This window comes from Suricata suricatta, chromosome 6 (genome assembly GCF_006229205.1).
Source record: "Suricata suricatta isolate VVHF042 chromosome 6, meerkat_22Aug2017_6uvM2_HiC, whole genome shotgun sequence".
NCBI lineage: Eukaryota > Metazoa > Chordata > Mammalia > Carnivora > Herpestidae > Suricata > Suricata suricatta.
The window spans coordinates 83,893,514-83,915,356 of NC_043705.1; the positions used below are offsets into that span (position 1 = coordinate 83,893,514).

Sequence of the window (21,843 nt, forward strand, 5' to 3'; positions counted from 1 at the left end):
GAAATAAGTCAGGTAGAGAAGGACAGATACCATATGTTTGCACTCGTAGGTCTAACAGGAGAACAGGAGAAACCTAATGGAGGACCAGGGGGAGAGGAAGAGGGAAAGAGAGTTAGGGAGAGAGAGGGATGCAAAACTGAGACACTATTGAATACTGAAAACAAACCGAGGGTTGAAGAGGGAGGGGGAAAAACGGTGGTGGTGATGGAGGAGGGCACTTGTGGGGAAGAGCGCTGGGCGTTGTATGGAAACCAATTTGACAAGGAACTATTTAAAAAATTTTTTTTAAGTAAAAAAATAAAAATAAGAAAAGAAAGAGAAGCAGGAGGAAGGGACATAAGGCAAGGAGTGCCCGCTGCTTCTAGAAGCTGGAAGAGCAGGGAAGCAGATTATCCTCTAGGTCCCAGGAAGGAATGCAGTCCGATCTTAGTGGATGAGATGCACTTCAGACTTCTGACCTTTAGAACTGTAAAATATTAAATACATGTTTTTTTGAAGCCATTAGGTTTGTGGCAAATTGTTATAGGAGCAAGAGGAAGCTAGGTAACCATCATCAAAAGCATAGACAAAGACAAAGACATGCTCAAAGATAAAGCATTTACCCTGCGCAGACCTATATTGAAAGAACTTCTTTTAATTTTTAAAAATTTTTTTTTGAGAGAGAGAGCGAGCGAGCGAGCGAGCGAGCAGGAGAGGGGCAGACACAGAGTCTGAAGCAGGCTCCAGGCTCTGAGCTGTCCGCACAGAAAGAACTTCCTAAAGGATACATGCTTTTGGTAACAAGGAAACCGAACCCCCAAAACGAACCCTATGAAAGAGACTGCAGTGAGCACAAAAGCTGACAGCAGGGATAAAGAGGCAGAAGGAACCCTCTTGTGCTGCCCATGAGCAGAAGGACTGGCAGGCCGTTCTGCAAAGCCATGCTGCGCGGCTTGGTAAATTAAGGCTATGGAGACCCAGGACTCCGCACCCTCACTGCTGGACACGTACTGCAGAGAAATCTCCACCCAGGCCCGAAGCGGGCATGTGCAAGGGTACATGCACTGCGAGGCTGTCTGTGGTAGTGAAGTCTGGCTGTTGGGCACAGTTCCTGAGGCAGGTGACTTAATAGAATACAAGACCACCATCAGCACTCGAGGCCGGATGGATGTGCAGCAATACAGACAGACCCAGAGTGCGAAGTGAGAGAAAGAAGTCTACAGCACATTTATGTAAATTAAAAGCAACACACAAAACACTGTGGATAAAAACATATGTAAAATGGGGAAAGGAAATGGGATATAAAAGGAATAAATTAAGCTAGAGTCCTTTCACAGATCAGTGAGTGTGCCTTTAACAGATGAATGTAATTAGCTTATCTCTCGGCCCTTGCCAGCCAAACGAAAGCAAACAAATGCAAGAAGGTAAATACCAAGATGAGGGATCAGGAGCTGCAGAGATTACGGTAGCCAGACAGCGCGACGCTGGCGATGAGTATCTGGTGCCGGAGCTGGCAAGGCAAACATCCGGTTGGGCGGGCGCAGGAGTGGGTTTCCAAAGTGAGGGGAGATCCACTGAAAAAGGGAGGCTAGGCCAAGTGTGAGATGGGTCAGCTGCTGGACGCTCTGACCTCCTAGGACAGTGGAGGAACAAAGACAAGGCCACTGCATCCACTGATGAAGTCATCTGTGAATGTGGTCCACAGACAAGTGACATACAGGAATGAAAGGTGGCCTGGGAGTCCTGAGCAGAATTAGAAGCGCCATCATCAGCTAGAGAAGGAAGAGTCTGTTCTGCTTAGGATGTACAGCAGTGCTGGAGGGGTGGTTGTCATTTCAGGCTGTTAGGGTGTAATTCATCATTTCACTGTGTAATGGAGCTGGTTGAGAGGAGAAGGCGATTTCTGCTCTGCAGAGGGGCAGAACCACTGGGCCACAAAAGCTCTACTTTACAAGCTTCAGGCAGTTGGGTCCCATGTGCTTCTCAGAGAGCTGCCTCCCCTGAGTCCAGATTTATGGGTAGTTTGCCGAGAATCAGTCTCTCCTTTTATTTATTTATTTTTTGCTTACTTATTTTTGAGAGAGAGTGTGAATAGGGGAGGGACAGAGAGAGAGGGAGACACACAAAATCCAAAGCAGTCTCCAGGCTCTGAGCTGTCAGCATAGAGCCCAACGTGGGGCTTGAACCCATGAACCATGAGATCCTGACCTGAGGTGAAGTAAGATGCTCAACTGATTGAACCACCCAGGCGCCCCAAGAATCAGTCTCTTACTGGAGATTTTAGAGGTCTTTTCTTGGAGCCTTCAAACAAATGAGGAATCAGAATTCATTTACAGAAAAGGCACACATTTGTTCCTATGAATCTCATTTCCACAGTGTTTCAGGAAAGTTGTATTTTATGGGTCATAGTAATTTTGTGTAGGCTGAAACACAAGAGGAATGGGACCACAGGACAGAAGAAGGAAAACCAACAGCATTTCCATTCTCTGAAGATTTTATAGGTACATTGTTTTCTCTTGTGTTCCACAGCCCACTGAAGAACGTGGACCAGATTATCAAAATGGCTCCATCAGGGAAAAGGGCAGAGTTTTGGCTGCCGTCCTAATTTCTTACCAGCTTTCCAACAGAGAGAGTCAGCTACTTCCTTTATAGCCAAGAGCTCGCCTTTAAACAGCCTGACCTGGGATTTAGGAGCCAGGTTGGAGAAGAGAGGCTGGGAGTAGTAAGCAAACACTGGTGTCCACAACTCAAAAAGTTACCTCACACTTTCCATGGCACAAATGTGCATGAAGTCCTTTTAGAGTAACTGGAACTGTTTTTAAAGAGTTCTTGGATCCCACTTCACACTTCCTAAGCCACAAAGAGGAGGGGTGATAGTTTTACCAATTATGCTTTGTTGGGCTCAAATCAAGATAAATACACGTACAAGTAACTTCTCTATAAAGCAAACTCCTTTTGCCTTCATTTAGTGTTGTCTTTGCATGCTAGCAGGATTGGTCTATAGAAGCCTAAGGAATCTGGCGTTTCTGTTACCGTCACAAAGGATGGTTTACTTATTTCTGATCTGTGTGGAAGCGGGAGACAGGATGAAGAAAAGGGGGAAGAGGACCCAGGAAAAGCATCTGAACAACAGGACAAGGAAAACTGCATCCCTTATAAAGGCTAGCAGAGCCCAAGTTTCGGTGCTAAGAGTTAATGTCAGTGCAGACAAGAACAAGATTATCAAGCTTCTGCGAGCATCGGTTTCCTCATCTCAAAGAAGGACATAACACTAGTACCTATCTTGTAGAATTCTGGTGCAGATTGAACAAGATGTGCATAATCATTGCTCATCACAAGTAAATGCTCAAAGTTCTGTGTTTGAACTTCAGCTTTAAATCCTGTTTTGCCTTCAGAGGTATCTGTTTTTAGTCCTCTCTGAAAATGTTCAGAGAATGTTAATACTATCAATGTTAACAGGTTTTTAAAAAAATAAGCTATCAAGATTGCACTAAAAAAAAAAAAAAGACTGCATTGGTAAGCAGCACCTTGTAAAACTGTTTTCCTTTCCTGGATGAGTGCCTGAAGTTGTCACAGTGCTAGGCGATGTATCTTTGCCTTCAGAAAGCCAGGGTGCCTGTGCCCTGCTGGGTTCTAGAATAATCACAGCGCTCTCCAACCTCCCTCCTCTAGCCCATGTGACTCTCCTGACTGAACAGAGCAGGTCAACCTCTTTACAGCCGGCGGCTTCCTCTCAGACACCAGGCTCATCGCTGCCAGACTCGGCCCCAGGAGGAAGGTGCCCGAAAAGCTGAGGTTCTCTTTCTCACTCACCCTACAGGAAAAGAGGTAAAGAGGGTCTTGGCCCACATCTAGTGGGTGACTGAAGGATACTTTGTTCTCTTTCCTGTCCCGGAGCAGTTACTGGGATCAAGATGAGGAAGTGTGCCAGCGTCCTGCACCCCACTCATTGATTCAATGGCTCATGGAAGGGCCTGGGCACATATCCTTCTAAAGAGTTTCCCAGTGACTCTGACATAGACATGAACAGCCACCACAAGATGGAGGGTCCAGCAGCCTATTTCTCTGGCACCCTGATTCATGTCCAACTCTGTCTGGTGTAACGCTCAGAGCAAACATGCCAGCTGAGTTAGGAACATGTATTGCCCAACAAACAGCCGCACGTGCCTTCACATTTCTCAGGCCCTCTGTGGTTAAATGGAGCATCTGTCCAGCTCTGGCCAACTGGCTGTGGGCGGAAATGCGTAAGTGCAGGGACGTTGTAGATGACAGGTGCCAGCAGCCTGGGTCCCTGGAAAAGAGCTATGTGCTCATCCCCAAATCTGCACCAGACATGCAGTGGGAGCAGGAAGTCGATTTTTTTTATATGCCATGCCACTGAAATGTGGAGGGTTAACTGGTAACTGCTGTGTAACCTACCCTTATCCTGAGGAACACATCAACCATACAAAAGAAGAGACAACTGAGACCCCAACATAAAGGTTGGAAGGAGAGCACGGGAGCCAGAGCACACTCCTCTTAAAACAGGAGGTGTGTGTGTGTCTCTGTCTCTAACCCCCTTGACTAATACTGGCAATGTCTTTCTCATATAAAGAAATTCCTAAGAAGAAATGGAACAACATATGAATAAAATTTCATTGAGGACAAAAGAGAAGTCTATTTGTGTATGACTACTGGTTGTTGAAGCTGGGAGACGCAGATCACGGTCTATAATCCTTCCTTTTCCTTAACTTAAAAATTCCTTAACTTAAAAATGTTTCACTGCCTAGATTTAGTCTCTGCTAATATTTTGGCATATTAGCCTTCCTTCTATTTCTTTTCCCTCATAAGTTTTTATTTATTTATTTTGAAAGAGAGAGTTTGTGCAAGAGCGAGCAGACAGAGACAGAGGAAGAGAGGGACAGAGAGAGTGAGACACACACACAATTTCAAGCAGACTCTGCACTGCTTGAACCCAACATGGGGCTCGAACTCATGAACCATGAGATCATGACCCGAGCCGAAATGAAGAGTTGGGACACTTAACCCAAATGAGTCATCCAGGCACCCCTCCTTCTACTTCTATGAATATACTTCCACCTATTAAAAGCTATGCAAAAGAACGCATTCATTAAAAAAATAAAATTAGAACACTGTGGAAAAGTTTAAGTATCTTTGACCTACACTCCTAGGTACTTGCTTCCTCTTCTCACCATAACTATTAAGAGACTGGATTATATTGTTCTGGTCTATCTTAAATACATGCACACATAGCCAATGTAAATTTATGCATATATAAATTCATAGTAAATATAAAGTACCATTTTGCGGCCCTGCATTTTCCATATACAGACATTGTGGTCAAGAAAAGCAACATGGAGGGGGAGGCAGAGCGGAAAGAGCTCAGATGGGGCTTAAAGCCAAATAAGGCAAACCGGAGATGAATCTTTATTTAACCTACATAAGGTCACATTTTCACTTCCAGAAATATTCCACTGTTACTGATTTTTAGTTAAAAATATCAAAGGGATATGGACTTAGCATACAACAGGAGACGATTCAGACAAAGTGAATGGATGGTTGCTTCAGAGACAGACGGTGCTCTGGACACCTCCGTCTGATACTATAAATCTCATTTCCTGGTAAAGGTGGGCAGCCTACTAGTAAATATGCATTACAAATGGATTAATTAGTAGAAAAAAGTATGTAATAACATACACAGTCAACCTATAAGGTAATTACTCTAACAGGCTCTTTGGCTTAATTTGGATTCCTCTTTCCAACTCCTTTAAGCACGACCACTGATGGACAAGGGCCCATGGAGGTAACAGGTGAATACTGACGATGGATCTGGTGTTTAGAACCAGTTCAGGATTCAGAAGCCGATACCAATGGATTTAGAACTAATGGCTCTAGGGGAGGACCAGGTGGTCATATTAGAAGATGTCCTGTAAATGGCCCCAGTTGGTGAGTTCATGGGACACATGCACACCTGGCTGAGAACAGCCCTGGACCCTCACAATCTCCTGGAACTCTAGTAAAACGACAGCGGCAGACACAGTGCGGCTCTATCATGCGTGTCATGACACAGACTTAAAGGTAGTCTGAAGGATATCGGCCTTATCTCCTGAAGCAGAAGCAGCTGGAAATTGAGTCCAGCTACATGGCTAATAATTCGAGCAATCACATCTACATTATGAAACCTCAATAAAAACTTTGGATACAGAAGCCTGGGTGAACTTCCCTAGGTGGCAATACTGTGAGCGTTGTCTGAAAAGGAAGTTAACACCATCCAGGGTTCTACTTAGGGAAGACAACAGGAAGTTCTGCATCTGGACCCCTTCCAGACCTGTGCATCTTTATTTTGGTTCATTCTGATTTTTTGCTGTCATAAAATTATAATCATAAGTTAAAAAAAAAGTGGTCCAAAGGAATATATGACAGGATTATTACTTTGAAGAGCTTTAGAGTTAATGGTCCACAGAGAGCACCATGTGTGAAGGAAATTTCTCTCTTTTTACCTGTAATCCTCCTTTCTCGGCTCCCCTCCTCCCCAAAGGCTACATTACTAGGAATTTGAAGCTACTTTCTTTAGGTAGGATGAGGTAACGCGGAAGGAAATAGGCATTGCAGCATTCTAAAAATTTACTTATCCTTTTTCCTGGCCAAGGAGCCAAGTGGCAGCCATTAAAAAAATCTGAAGTTAAGGGGCACCTGGGTGGCTCAGTTGGTTAAGTGTCTGATTGGGATCGGGTTATAATCTCGCGGTCTGAGCCACACGTTACGCTGACAGATCTGTGCTGACAGATCAACTTTGGATTCTATGTCTCCCTTTCTTTCTCTCTAACCCTTCCCCACTCACACTGTGAGTCTCTCTCTCAAAAATAAATAAACATTAAAAAAATTTTTTAATCTGATGTTAAGAACCCATTTTAAAAGACTTTAGCTACACTGATTCCACTTGGATTACATGGGTCGTATAACACAAAACAATGAAATCCTTTCATAAATGTAACTTGATTTAGGAATCAAGAAAGTAATTGGTTTGGAAAAGACAGACACTTGTATCTTCTTAGGACTAGGGAAAATACTGCCCTTCCCCAGCCAAGTCAATTAAATAACACTAACGGGTTTTAAGAGATTGTGAGGGAAAGCAGAAGTAGAGGGGGGAAGTTTTATTTAGTTCAAACCAGTGTGTCTTCTAGTCTCTTGAATTTACTGACCGGAGACTCAAAGATGAAGTCAAACCCCAAGGATGAAGGAAGCCCAGGAGTGGCTGATGAAATTCACGTCCAGACATGCTGAAAATACCCAGGCGGGGCATGGGTAAACAGAAGAAACCCTCCTACCACCACCTTATGCCATGAATTTGTAGAACTTTCCGAAAAATTGTACAAAATCTCAGAAGGAACTTGTATGGCCTGATTTTGATTTAAGTGTATGACTTAATGGGATACAGATTCACAAGCCCATGGTCACATCCAGTTTGCTTAACCCAACTATCTGAGGAAAGAACTGATGAGTTTTGCTACATGGCAGCTGATCTAAACAATTAGGTAAAAGATGCTAATAGGGTGGTGAGGCCGAACCTACCATCAAAGGATGCTCCTTTGGACTGCCAAGGTGCCCTCTGTGTTCATCCCTCCCTATAAGATAACATACACCATTGTACAACCTGTTGACTTGCCTGTCCCTCCAAGATCCTTCAAGCCAAGGACTATGTCTATTTATCGCTATAACCTCTCTGCCCAGCAGAGACGAGATGGCCTATCATGTTTATGAAATGGATAAATGAATGAAGAGCAAGGGGCTTCCTTTCTAGAGTAGTTAATTCTACCTTACCTAAATTAAGCCCACTTCTTAAAGTGTGAGGAAATGAATGGTTATATTACTGAGCATGCAGACATAAATGATTATCTCATTTAATAATGAGCTGAGACCAATAATAAAAATTGTCTGTTGTTCCTTAGTTACTGCTCTGCCAAGTAGCACAATCTGTTAACTGACATTAAAGATCTAATTTAATTAAATCTTGAACAAGGCTTAGAAAACCTACTGAGAGCACTTTGTTTAATTACAGGCAGGGGGCAAGCACCAGTCCTATTGATCTGGCCAGTTCAAATTCCATACGATGAATATAAGCAATGAAAAGAAACGTGGCCCAGTTGCTCTCCAGGCAACTTTGAAGAACTGTGGATTCAGAGCTGCTCTAAAGGCAGCAAAGGCAAACAAGCCATGTGCCTTGTGGTATCACAGAGATGAAAACGAAACTGTACCTTAATCATTCCAAAGAGCTACACATCAGGAAGAACAGAAGAAAATGAACCACAAAAGACAGAGTCCTCCTCAGGGAAATGAAATATATTGGGTGGTGGTGGGTGGAAATCATCCAGAATTTAAAGTCTAGCAAACTGGCATTCTAAGGCAGCTATTGCTAGAGACCCACAATTATTTTGAAATACAGAAATAAATCATTGGTAGGTATACAAATTCCTGAGGACATTTCCAGTTGAGGAAGAGACACAAGTTGCTCAACATTTTATGATTTGGATGTAATTGAAATATAAATTGTATAAAATCATATTAATTACAAAACTTCAAAGGTAGTAAGTACAAACAGAATTAAGGTTATCTGGGGCACCTGGGTGGCTCAGTCAGTTAAGTGTCCAACTTCCGCTCAGATCATGATCTCATGGTTCGTGGGTATGTGGGGTTGGGCCCCATGTCGGACTCTGTGCTGACAGCTCAGAGCCTGGAGCCTGCTTTGGATTCTATATCTCCCTCTCTGCCGCTTCTTCCACTTATGCTCTGTTTCTCTTTCTCTCTCAAAAATAAAAAATATTTTTAAAAATTAAGAAAAGAATTAAGGTTGTCTAAGTGCTTTATGAGAATTAAGTAATTTTCCTGCATTGAATACTATCTTTATTCCCATTTCATGGCAGAGTAAACTGAAGCTCAGAGAGGTTAGGTAACTTGCTAAAGATTCATGGTGACTTGGTAGGCCAGGCAGTATGAGGCCAGAGTTGGAGAAAATACTTGAAGAAGGGGGATTGGCTTTTCATCCTTTGCTTGTCACAATCCTGGGCTGTCTTATACTTTAGTAACTCAAGTTTAGAGGAGAAAATTTATTCTAATACAATATGTAATTATATCTAAGACCAACATTTCCTTCACAAAACATGCACCATCCAAATGTGCACGCTAAGAGCAAGCACGCCTAATTAGGGCATTAGTCATAGTGATCAGGGAGTGAAACCCAGGAAGCTCCAGGTGGTGTGGGCCTCAGCACTAAGTAAATTTCCCCAGCTTGCCCAGATCAAGTCTGCTGACTGGGATGATTTACACCTGCTGATGCAAGTGCGGAGAATGGCACCCCGTACAGCTGGGCACTGAAAATAAGCTTAAGCACGTGAGTTCAGACAAAATCACGTTCGGATATGAGAGACAGGAATGCTGGCCTTTTAATTGTGACATGAGCCACAAATGAGGACAAGAGCTGATCATGGTCAAAAATAGTAATTTCTTCCACATTCAAATATAATGGCAACCAAGAAAACCTGTGTGTGAATTTAAAACAGAACGATGTACACATGCTGACCTCACTGAAGACAAGTTATTTCCAAGGTGTTCTTTAAAAGTAAAGGAGAGAGGCACCTGGGTGGCTCAGGCGGTTAGGCGCCCGACTTCGGCTCAGGTCATGATCTCACAGTCCATGGGTTGCGAGCCCTGCGTTAGGCTTTGTGCTGACAGCTCAGAGCCTGGATCCTGCTTCGAATTCTGTCTCCCTCTCTTTCTGCCCATTCCCCCACTCCACCTCTCTCTCTCTCTCTCTCTCTCTCTCTCAAAAGTAACTAAACATTAAAATAATAATATAAAAGTAAAGGAGAAGGGCACCTAGATGGCTCAGTTGGTTAAGTGTCTGACTTCGGTTCACATTATGATCTTGCAGTTTGTGAGTTTGAGCCCCTCATCAGGCTCTCTGTTGTCAGTACAGACCCTGCTTTCGATCCTCTGTCCCTTTCTCTGCCCCTTCCCTGCTGGTTCTCTCTCACTCTCTCTCAAAATAAAGAAAGTAAAAAAAGAAAAATAAATAAAAACCCATAAAATAAAAGAAGAAAACGCAATGGTGAAGGATGGGGGGTCTACTAAATGTACTTTACCTAAGTCAACTTTATCTGTGTGCAGAATTGCCAGTCAGAGCACAACTAGAAAGCAAGCTTGTAATATTGCCAAGATTGAAAAAGAGAGTAAAGTAGGTCTAGTAATTGCAAGTGAAGTTTAGAGGGAATGTGTTTCTGATTCAAGAATTCATTGCTTGAAAAAAATCACAGATCTCAGAGCAATCACAGATCAAATTCACAGCCAAACAAAGAAATACTTGTGGGTTCCTGAAAAAAAAACTCCATCTTTGAAAAACCAAGTGCTTTAACAATTCCACCAAACATTTCTCTTCTGAAACATCGGCTCCTTTAGTAATGGATGTATTTCCTAAGCAAGTTCCTCTTAAAATTGGTTCAGGCCATACAGCTGTTTGGCATGTTGGGGTATGTTGGAGTGAATGCCACAAAATATTTCCACATACATAGACACATACTTAACACACAGAACGTACATATGCACACACACACATATATATGATTATCGTAACATTAATACATGCATTAGAGATGACATTTCACATTAGACTGTATAGGTAAGTGATAGCAAGTACTATAAACTGAAAAAATTTTATACAGGAAACTGCAAAGGGGAAATTCTATAAATTTTTGCAAATTATAAAATATTTTTAGTCTATCTTAAGAGAAGGTAATTTAATTGAGCTGGGGGAAGATGTGCATACCCTGGAGAATGGTTTGAGAAGCACTAAGCTGATATAATTGTACTATCCACTTAGATGTGTGATTCCAGAGAGGAGTGTTTTTTTTAAATCTTTCCTGCACACCTCAGCACTTTCAAACTACTCCCTGTTTGAGAATGACTTTATGATCAGAAAGGGATGGAGATTCTCAAGACTGCAAATCCCACAACATTCTTGGGGCTGCCCTTGGCGGCATATGCTCATGTGTCCTTCAGCCCCACAGCCCGGGGGACAAGGCCTGGCCATGTTGGACTTGGCGCGCTCACCCGCCTCCGGAGCCGGTCCCGCTCCTCCCGGATGGCGTTCATGGTGGCCTTGGTCCTGTTCAGCTCCTCCTCTTTGCTGCACAGCATGGCGGTCAGACTTTCATTCTCTTCCCTCAGCCCGGCCAGCTCCTTCTCCCATCGAGATCGCTCTTCAGCCAGGTTGGGATACAGGTCCCGGCCAAGTACCCCCTCAATCTCCTCGACTGTCTGGAAAGCACAAAGACAAGGCAAGTGGCTTACCTGGAGAAAGGAGTGAGGAAGCAAACAGGTGGCTTGGGAGCGAGTGCTGACAAGAGGAGTGGGTTCTACAACCCTTCCACTGCAAACAGGGACCATGACTACCCCCAAAGTATCCTCTCCCCGTTTATGGATTAGGCTCTGTCACTTGCCCGGGTCACGGTCTGTTTTTCCCAACAGTTCCCAGAGTAAGAATAACACTGTCCCTCCAAGGTATGTTTGTCTCTCTGTGGCTCTAACTGCCACGTCCGCACAAATGTTTATCTCCTCCACCCACGTTGTGGAGTCGGTGAATACACATAACCAGACAGCAAGCCGGTTGATCACCATCGTGGTGCAAATGTGAAGTTGCTAACAGCATACAAAATCTAACTTGAAGTTTCCTAAATTAGAGGCCTCACGCATTTCAACTCCAAGATACCGGGGATCCCATCACCGTTTCCAGCTTTTAGTGTCATATCAGAATTCAGAAGGTGTGAATGAGGTTCAGTCGCAAGATGGGAAAGATAAAAATAAACCTCAGTGACACAGAAAAGATGAAGCTCGTTATGGATGCTTCTAAGACAGCAGGGACTTAATTAATTAATAAGACAGCTATGAGCTAAAACGAAGAGAATCTTAATAGTACTTGGAGGTTTTTTTTTTTTTACAAATTCATTTAAAACAGTATTAATGGAGAAGAAACAGATATAAAATTAGAAATAAAAGGAAGAACTCATTCTGCTTGCTTTCAAAAACTATTTGGTCACATCCATTGCCCTCTGGCATAGGAAACATAAGCCGACTGATACGGAAAAAAGAGGGAGGATTACCACATAGGGTAGATGGCAGTGAGGAGATGTGAGGAAAAACAAGTGGTCTCAAAAATTCAAGAATGTGAGGGGATTACTCCCTTGGACACTCATGTTGGTTCCTTGATGAAAAAGTTACCCAAATCCTGTCGCCATTGTCCCCATGTGGGGCTTCATCTCGTCCCTCAAATCTGGGGTCGTGTTCCAGGCTCTTGCTGGCTATCAGAAATCCTCAGCCCCTTTCTGTCCTCTCCATGCTGAGGCTAGGGTTGGCACCTAAGTTGACGTTACAATCAAATATAGGGCCTGGGAGAGGCACCTGGGTGGCTCAATCGGTTAAGCACCAAACTTCTCAGGACATGATCTCACGGTTCATGAGTTCAAGCCCTGCATGAGGCTCTGTGCTGACAGCTTGGAGCCTGGAGCCTGCTTCAGATTCTGTGTCTTCCTCTCTCTTTGCCTCACCCCAACTCGCACCCTGTCCCTCTGTCTCTCAAGAATTAAAAAATAATGATATTTAAAAAAAAGAAAAAAATATAGGGCCTAGGAGACTAAAATGAAAGAAACGCCCATGGTTTGCTTCCCCAAACCACATCAACTATATATTCGTAACTGAGATGAGTAAGATGGAAAACCAGCTGTGTTATACACATGAATCATGGTTCACGGAGATACCACAGCTCACTTGTGAAATCCAGGATTCCTGTGGATAGAAACCCGGGCCTAGTGTTGAAGGTATTTTCAATTAATATATCACATTTTCCCTTTATGTAGGCTCCTCCCAGACTTTTCAGGGTGAAGTGCTCTGCCTAGATCACCTAGATCTGGTGAAGTGGCATAAAGATACCAGAGGCCCAGTAGCAACAGGACCTGGCATCCCATCGCTCGTGAGGGGTCTGTGCAGATGCAGCCCCTTCCTCACTGGTGCTCCCTAAGCATGAAGACGGATGGCTGTGACAGGAGTGGCTGACATCTAGTCCACTGTGCTCAGGATAGAGGACTCATTCAGACCCTGAATTAGCACCATGAATGGGTAACTTCTGAAATAATAGTCTAGGGGCCTTAAAGCTAAAATAAAACTTCCAAGTTAATCCTACAACTTGAAGTGGTACATGATGGACCATAGAAAAATGATACAGTTCAATACTCGAAATCTAAAAGTTCCCAAGGAAATTGTCATTTCTTTTTTTTTCCCCCTGAGGGAGAGAAGGAGAGACAGAGCAAGAGAGGGGGAGGGGCAGAGAGAGAGGGAGGCAATCTGAAACAGGCTCCAGGCTCCAAGCTGTCAGCACAGAGCCTGACATGGGGCTCGAACTCACAAACTGTGAGATCATGACCCGAGCCAAAGTTGGACACTTAGCTGACTGAGAAACTCAGGTACCCCATGACTTTTTCTTAAGGTTGACTCAGTCCAACAAAATGTATAAGGCTCCTACTTCTCCCTGCTCCAATGTATAGTATGGTTTTCTTAGAAACGCTCATTCCTAACACGTATCTGAGAAAAGCACACCTCAAAAGAGAGAGCTGTGACCATTTCCCTTGGATGCTCTCAAAGAGCAGGCCAGAGGGTGGGGATGGTGTACCTTGATAGCCAAGTCACAGTGCTCGCTGGCCGTGGTGAGCTGCTCAATGTGCCGGTCCACTTCGGCCACGGAGAGGCCGCAGCTGCTCTTCTTCCGGCAGCAGACCACATTCTCCAGGCCCGTCAGCACCCTCTGCAGCTCCGAGTTCAGGTCACTGCAATTATCTGGGAGTGGATGTGGATGCCAGGAGTTAAGCAAGCAGGTGAGCAACGGGCGCTCTGTTTCACTTACCGTGAGGGACCCAGGAGATAAAATGGAATGGCAACGGAGCTTTGTATTTCCAACTTTCATGCTCTGTGGCCTCATCTCACAGGCTGCTGGCACTGCCTCTGAGGCTTAGAGCCAACATAAAACCTTTACTTAGGAGTTTCAGATCTTGGCCATTTTCAAGATAGCCATGCTGTCCTAAATGCTCTCGTCTTTCCCCTAGAAAACAGCGGTCTCTCAAATTCTTTGGCAAGAATGAAGAAAGGTCCCACGAGGGGCTGTTGGGATTTCAGACGCCTTCTGGTCCACCTTCCTACTCAGCCATTCAGACGAGCAGACTCCACAGAGTTTCAGCTAAGATCTCATAACTTTACTAAATAAACAAAAGGCCCAAAGTGAACAGGGACACCAGGCATTTAAAAAAAAAAAACTGCAAGAAGACAGTGCTTGCCTTCAATGAGCTTATAATCAGGACTCAGTTCTGATATGTTCTACTGCTGCAATTTGACCCACTTTTCCAGGAGGGGAAAAGTAAACCATTCTAATAAAGTTCATTATGTTCTCCATGTAAAGGTCTTGTAAACAATTCCAGTAATTTGATTCTGACTTAAAAATATGGGTTACTTTTAATTGCTGGACATCTAGGGCCTGGTTTGGGAGGAAAAGTTAATTATAATTTAATGTGAGCTACAAATATTTTAGCAGGTAATTTTGTTGGAAAAGACTCCCCTTAAACAAACACAAATAACCTGCTATTTTGGATTCTTTTCTTGTAGCAAGACAGGTGTTCGCTCTAAGCCACCTCTCAGGGTACATTCTTCCCCTACAGCCAGTCGGACTCCTGCATGAGAGGGGATCAAGGTCCTCAGTTTCTCTTCTCCACCCTCCACCCCACCCCTCAGCACAGGCTCCATGCACTAAGACAGTCCATTGCCTTTGCTGTTTACCTTTGGAAGACTTAAAAAAAAAAAAAAAAAAAACCCAGTACTATACGAAACAGGCTTCATCAGAATATTTTGGCCAACCTTATTTGACTGCCTGCATCTCCATGTTACCTCAATCTAGATAGAAAACAGCCTGAGGCTTTCACACCAGCCGATGGACACAATCATTTGCCCTCCTCCCACGCCCGCCCCTACCCGTCTCTGGATCGGGTCACCATCCACTCGGTTACTCAGGGCAACTGTCAGGCAAGCTTCACTTCTTTTTGCCTCACATCCGGAACCCTCCCCATGTTTTGAGTGCAAACACCAAAGCTTATGCCCAAAGTGAGCTCCTCTTACCATCTCCACAGATACCACCACAGTTTGAACTACCATGACTTCTCCAAGGAGCCACCTAAACAACCTCCAGCCTCCATGCCCCACACTGCAGCCCAAGTGAGCCTCTTAAGAACCTAAGCCAGATGTAACTCCCCTTGCGCAGACCACTTAATGGCTTCCCACTGTCATTCAGCTAAAGTCAAACTCCTCACCAGAGTCTGAGAGACTCTGCATGATCAGGACTGATGATGTTCTCAACCCAGGCTGCACCATGGCATTTTCTGGAGAGCTCTTATAAGTTACCAATGTCCAGGCCCCACCCCAGACCAATTAAATCACAGTCTCTGGAGGTGGGGCTTGGGCACTGGGAATGTTTTCCAAGTTCTTCAGCTCAACTCATGTGCAGCCAGCGTGAGAACCACTGATGCTGTCCTGGCCTCATCTGCCCGCCCTCCCCTCCCTTGCTCCGTTCACACTCCTGACCTTCGTCTATCCCTGGAGCAATCTTCTGTCTGCTCCAGGACTTCCTTTTCCTCTGCGATTTCCTCTACCAAGACTGATTTCTACCCAAGTCTCCACTTACTCAGTTCTCAGCTCAAAGGGCACTTCTTCATCAAGCCTCTTCCCTACCTAAAGCCTGGGGTTCCAGCTCCTCTCCCGGCTCAGCCCTGATCCCATTATCCTGCCTTCTTCACACCAATTACCATGATCTGATCTGACTGACCTCTTATCTCTTCTCTACTGAAATGTGAACTCCAAGAAGAAATTTTGATCTTCCTCACCAGTGTGTCTTCAATAAGAATAGTGTAGGCGATCAAGAATTATTTTTAAGTGGGCAAATATGAACCTCACATCATATATTTAAGAGACAGACTGGAAACATGGGCTGCCGGCAGCATCATGTTTTACATCAACCCTATGCTATTTGTCCTCATCACGGACGGTGCCCTGAACTGCTAACAACTGAGAGGCACTCCTCACTGTAGAAGTCTGCCCAGAGATGGAGCACAGGTGCCTACCACCAACTCAGGGCCAGGAGGGCGGAGCACCCTGCTGGAATGGTCTCTGGAGCACACTTAATTCTAAGTAAGAAACAGAGAAGTTTTCCAAATGATCTTTTACCTTGAGGTGCAGGGTTCCTGATACACTAAGATGAAGCTAACACACATTCCTGGATGATTTGTATTTGTTTTTAATGTTTATTTATTTGAGAGAGAGAGACAGAATGAGCAGGAGAAAGACAGAGCGAGAGAGGGACACAGAATCTGAAGCAGGTTTTGGGCTCTGTGCTCACAGCTCAGAATGTGAGGCTCGAACTCGTGAGCTGCGAGACCAGGACCTAAGCTGAAGTTGAATGTTTAACCGACTGAGCCACCCAGGCACCCCTGAATGATTTGTATGATTAAGTGCTTAAGAGTAGGTGAGGGAGAAAGGGGGAAGCACAGTGAACAGAACCAGGAAAGACCGAGGATGCAAATGGAGACTCACACAGCTGCTGGGGCGGACGCTGCCACTTAGCCCTGAGCTTCCTGGCAGCCAGAGCAAAAATGAAACATGTCCTGTTAGAAAGGAGGAAGCATTCCAGTTTCACAAGAGAGACAATGTGTTCTTAGCAACTGATGCTGAAAGAATTTAGATACATGGGACCTCGTATGTGGTGTAAAGCAATGTGATTGCCAGTCTCCTCAGACACAGTTTCATAGACAGATTTCATATGGTTTCTTCTTATATTAACCTTCAATTAAAAATAACCTGTGGGCCATGAAAGTACAATGTGAAGGGAATTCTGGGATGGAGTAAGTTCACAGTCTTGGCTTTGTGCCTTTTAGTTGTCTAATTTGCTGGAAAGATGAAACGGGACACAGATGAGTAAATGGAATGAACATCCCCCTTTGACCAGAGGAGAGAGCTAGCCACCTGCAACCCAGGATGCGTTCTGTTTGGACAAGCAGGGGTTGATAGCTGGCAAAGCCCTTTTGGTTTTTTAAAAACAGTTTTGAATTAATTGTCAACATTTGAAAGTCATTAGAAATTATGGCTATTGTTGTAAAATCAGGTCTGGCAATACTGGGCCTGGCTCCTCACACGACAGCCATCTGTGGAGTGGCCAGCAGCTGGCCACTTTGGACTCGGCATGGCCATGGCACTCCTCCGCTTCCCCCACTGCCGCTCACTGAGTACCCCCCACCTCATCAGCCCTGCCTCTGCTATCGGCTCTAAATATAACTTCTCCCGGTTAGATTTCTGAGAAGGGCTAAAGACAAGAGAGCTCAGGGTCATTTTCCCAAGGAGAATGCAGAGGCTTAGGTTCTCATGTTGCTGTCTGAGGGAAGACCCAGGTACTAGAAGAATCGGGAAAGAGGGTAAGGGGGCATTCACGGCAATGAAAACTAACCTAAACCAGCATTCTTGCTGGTTGAAACACATACACTAGTTTTCTTCTTTCTTCTTCTTCAGGATCAGCAAAGCCAACCCCTGGAGTTCCATATAAGCAACTATCCCAGAGTTGGTTCATTTGGAATCAGGTGTCAAAGGCTGCTTGTTCTTTTTTTATGTTTTTGATTTTTAATATTTATTTTTTTTGAAAGACAGAGACAGAGTGTAAGCGGGGGAGGGGCAGAGAGAGGGAGATACAGAATCTGAAGCAGGCTCCAGGCTCTGAGCCGTCAGCCCAGAGCCTGACACGGGGCTTGAACTCAGAACGGCAAGTTCACGACCTGAGCCAAAATCGGACTTCCAACCGACCGAGTCACCCAGGCGCCCCATGTTCTTTGTTTTTTTGAACCTCCTATAAAAGCCCTAATCCCAATTAAACATTAGACATTAGAAACACTTCCCCTGGTCCACCTGGCTCTGAGCTGTGCACCTTTACCAGAACGACCTGCTCCAAAACACAGTCGCAGCTTCAAGAGCGCACGCTCCTGGGGCTTCTGTTCTACAGTTAACGGTCATATGCCAGCCTCGTTTGGAAGCTTCAGCCTCTCTTCCTCCTAACAGCTGTTTTTCTTTTCTTTTTAATGTTTATTTATTATTGAGAGACAGAGCATGAGCATGAGTAGGGCAGAGAAAGGGGGAGACACAAAATCTGAAGGAGTCTCCGGGCTCTGAGCTGTCAGCACAGAGCCCAAGGCGGGGCTTGAACTCACAAACCGGGAGATGGTGACCTGAGCCGAAGTCGGATGCTTAACCGACTGAGCCACCCAGACGCTCCTAACACTGTTTTTCAAGCTTTGCCTCAAATTACCCTTTTTCTAGGAAGCCTTCCCTGATTACCTATAGTCTTTAAAAATAATTATTGTTAAAAAAATTTTTTTAATGTTTTTATTTATTTTTGAGAGAAAGAGAGACGGCATGAGCAGGGGAGGGGCAGAAGAGAGAGGGAGACACAGGATCTGAAGACAGGCTCCAGGCTCTGAGCTAGCTGTCAGCACAGAGCCTGACATGGGGCTCAAATCCACAAACTGTGAGATCATGACCTGAGCCAAAGCCGGACGCTCAACCGACTGAGCCACCCAGGCGCATCTAACACTGTTTTTCAAGCTTTGCCTCAAATTACCCTTTTTCTTCCCTGATTACCTATGGTCTTTAAAAATAATTATTAAAAATTTTTTTAATTGTAGTGTAGCTGACACGCAATATTACATTAGTTTCAGGCTTACAGTGTGGCGACTGGATAAGTCTATACAGTATGCTGTGCTCACAAGCATAGCTGCTGTCACTACGTAGTGCGATTATAATGCCACTGACTATATTCCCCGTGCTGTGCCTTCATCCCTGGGACTCATTCATTCCATAAGTGGAAGCCTGTCTCTCCCATTCCCCTTCACGTATTTTGCCCAGCCCCCACCCACCTATAGTCTTACTTCTTTCATTGAGGCATTGCAGTCCCTGTAATTACTTATTAACTGACATATCGACCCTACTAAGTCCAACCCTGGGGACCAATGACTGTTTATTAGTCCTTGTGTTCCCAGATGCTCACAACAGTGGCCATGGACCAGTGCTCTATAAAGACCACCTGAGATGATCATGTAAAATAAATGAAAGACTTCTTTTGAAAAGCAACTTTTAAAAGTATCCAGTTTTTGTTAGGCAGCGCACTGGTAAAGAATCATCAAATCTAAGACCTATCACGTGGCATACCACACCCTGCTAAAGAGGCAGAAAGCTTTCAAATGGGCGGATCCCTAAGGCAGATGTGTCCGCTCCAGTTAGAGACACGAGGCACAGTGAATTTGAGCCAGTCTGAGAAACAGCAGCTGCTGAAGGCCTGCGGTGAACAGTCCAAAGGCCTTACCTGTGTGGCGCAGCAGCCCACGGCATACCCCCACCCCCCGACGGCCTTCCAAGGGCCAGCACACGGGCCCCCACGCCTGTTCTGCCTGGGTGTACATCGTGTCTCATAAGGCAAGTCAAGTGGAGCAAAGAGCTACAGATTTTTTCAGCATCAACCTAGACAGTCCTCTAAGAGGCCAGTTGTAATGTCCTAAGGATGTAACATCTCAGCTGCTGTTGCGGCTCTAAGGATGAAACCAGGAAGGCTGTGGCTTTCCTCTATAAGCAGCCCCCTTCAGGCGGCATGCAGCAAGGAAGAAGCAAAACCACAACAAAGCAACACAGAAAAGGAAGAAACAGAAGACAACGGGAGGTCTGCAAGAAAGGAGTAAGACAGTATCCATAAAGGTCGCACCTTGCGTACTGCACACCGAGCCTATGCCTCCTGAAGGCAGGAAGGCGCAGAAGGGTCCCGATAGCTTAAAAGCATCTCAATACTGCCATTAATGACAAACTGATACCATGAATTTCCTGTGGCAACACAGTAGTGAAGGCACATCATCACCCATGTATATTCTTGCAAAAAATGCTAACCTCATCTAATGCTAAGAAAACAATTGGCTTGTCCACAACTGAGGGACCTTCTAGGATGCTATTCACGTGGCCTCTTCAAAAAGGTCAATGTCATGAAAGACAAGAAAGGTGGGGGACCTGTTCTATCTAGATTAAAGGAACATAAAGAGACACGGTAACTAAATATAATGTATGAGCCTTGACTGGATCCTGGATTAAACAAAAGAAACAAAAGACATTAATGGCACATTTGGGAAAATCTGAATATGGACTATATATAACGTTCCATCTGGGTTAAAATTCTCGGGTATGATCAAAGTGCTGTGGTTAAAAAAGAGAAGTTCCCCGTTGTTAAGAGGTTTGTGCTGATATATTTAGGGTGAAGCATGAAGTAAGTTGCATGATGTCTGCAACTTACTTTCAAATAGCTCAGAAAAAAAAGTCTGCATGTGCACAAAAATCCAATGTGGCATAACATTAGTAGCCAGTGAATCTAGACAAAGGGTTTCTTGGGGTTCATTTTACCATTTATGTAAGTTTTAAGTTTTTCAAAATAAAAAGTAAAGGGGGAAATAAATAACATTCGAAGCCAGAACATGGACACACTGAGTCTAGATTTAATGTGGGGACCCCTATGATAATCAATTTCTTGTGCAGCTACGAGAACCAGAATGCTCTCTGGGAAGTGTCACTGCCACACCCAAATGGTCCCCCAAGACCACAGGCACGAGTCAGGGTGTCAGCCACCAGCTGCTGCCATGCTAGATGGGTCCCAACTTTGCTAGAAGGGATGTGTTTCTTTTCCCAAAGGAAACCAAGTTGCATTTTCAGGACTTTTTTTTTTTTTAATGTTTATTTACTTTGAGACAGAGACAGAGCACAAGTGGGGGAGGGGCTGAGGGAGGGAGACATAGAATCCAAAGCAGGCTCCAGGCTCCAAGCTGTCAACACAGAACCCAACAAGGGGCTCAAACCCATGAACTGTGAGACCATAACCTGAGCGGAGTCGGACGCCTAACCGAGTCACCCAGGCGCCATTTACTTTTAGGACTTCTCTTTCAAGCCAAAACTTACCAAGCCGAATTTGTTTTCATTTTTGCTACGGTCATTTTGCAGTTTTAACACAGTCTGTTTCTCTACAACATTACCTCTGACCACTCTTTCCCCAAGATCATTAACCTCTGGTCCAAATGGTCCTTCCTCAGTGGCTGGATCTTCCGTCTCAGCTCAAGGGCCCTTTTCAGACAGGCCCCAGTCTCAAGCCCTGAGAGCAAACAGTGCCAGTGCAGGGCAGCCCGTCAGTGCCAGTGCAGGGCAGCCCGTCAGTGCCAGTGCAGGGCAGCCCGTCAGTACCAGTCCCAGACCCCGGGGCTCTCACTGTGGCAGGGATGGATGAATTTCCAAAGCTTCCACGAGAAGGGAGGAAGGAGATGTGCCTCTGACATCCAGATATGGTCGACACAATCCTTTCTCCCGGGAACAACGGTCACAGTGCTGGTTGGGGTTGTAGTAACACTGATGAGGGTCCCATACCTTATTCCCATTACAGTTTAACACGGGCTTTCACAGGCTGGTCTTGGAAGCAAACATTCCTTTATAATGCTGATTTTAAGGAAAAACATGTCATGAGTTCCCAACTAGTAAAACCAAAAACAAACAAGCAAACAAGCAAAACAATTTTACCTGAAGAGACACAGTCTATTTAGAAAATTGAGACAACTTATATTATAAAAGGAGTTCCTGAACCCCAATATTTATGGGAACTCATTTCAAATAAAGATGGCAGATCAAGGCCTTGCCATGTGCACCTTGTATCCCAAGTTTCTTCTGGAG

At 44.7% G+C, this 21,843-nt stretch overlaps 1 protein-coding gene across 1 annotated transcript in view; it reads right to left on the reverse strand.

Annotated features, from left to right (window-relative positions):
* Window positions 1-21,843, reverse strand: part of MCC (MCC regulator of WNT signaling pathway) — a 257,976-nt gene that overhangs the window by 57,171 nt on the left and 178,962 nt on the right. The window contains exons 5-6 of the mRNA XM_029942717.1: window positions 13,694-13,857; window positions 11,083-11,289 (exon numbers count right to left, since the gene is read on the reverse strand). Coding sequence (XP_029798577.1) covers window positions 11,083-11,289; window positions 13,694-13,857 — 371 coding nt within the window. The remainder of the gene's footprint in view (window positions 1-11,082; window positions 11,290-13,693; window positions 13,858-21,843) is intronic.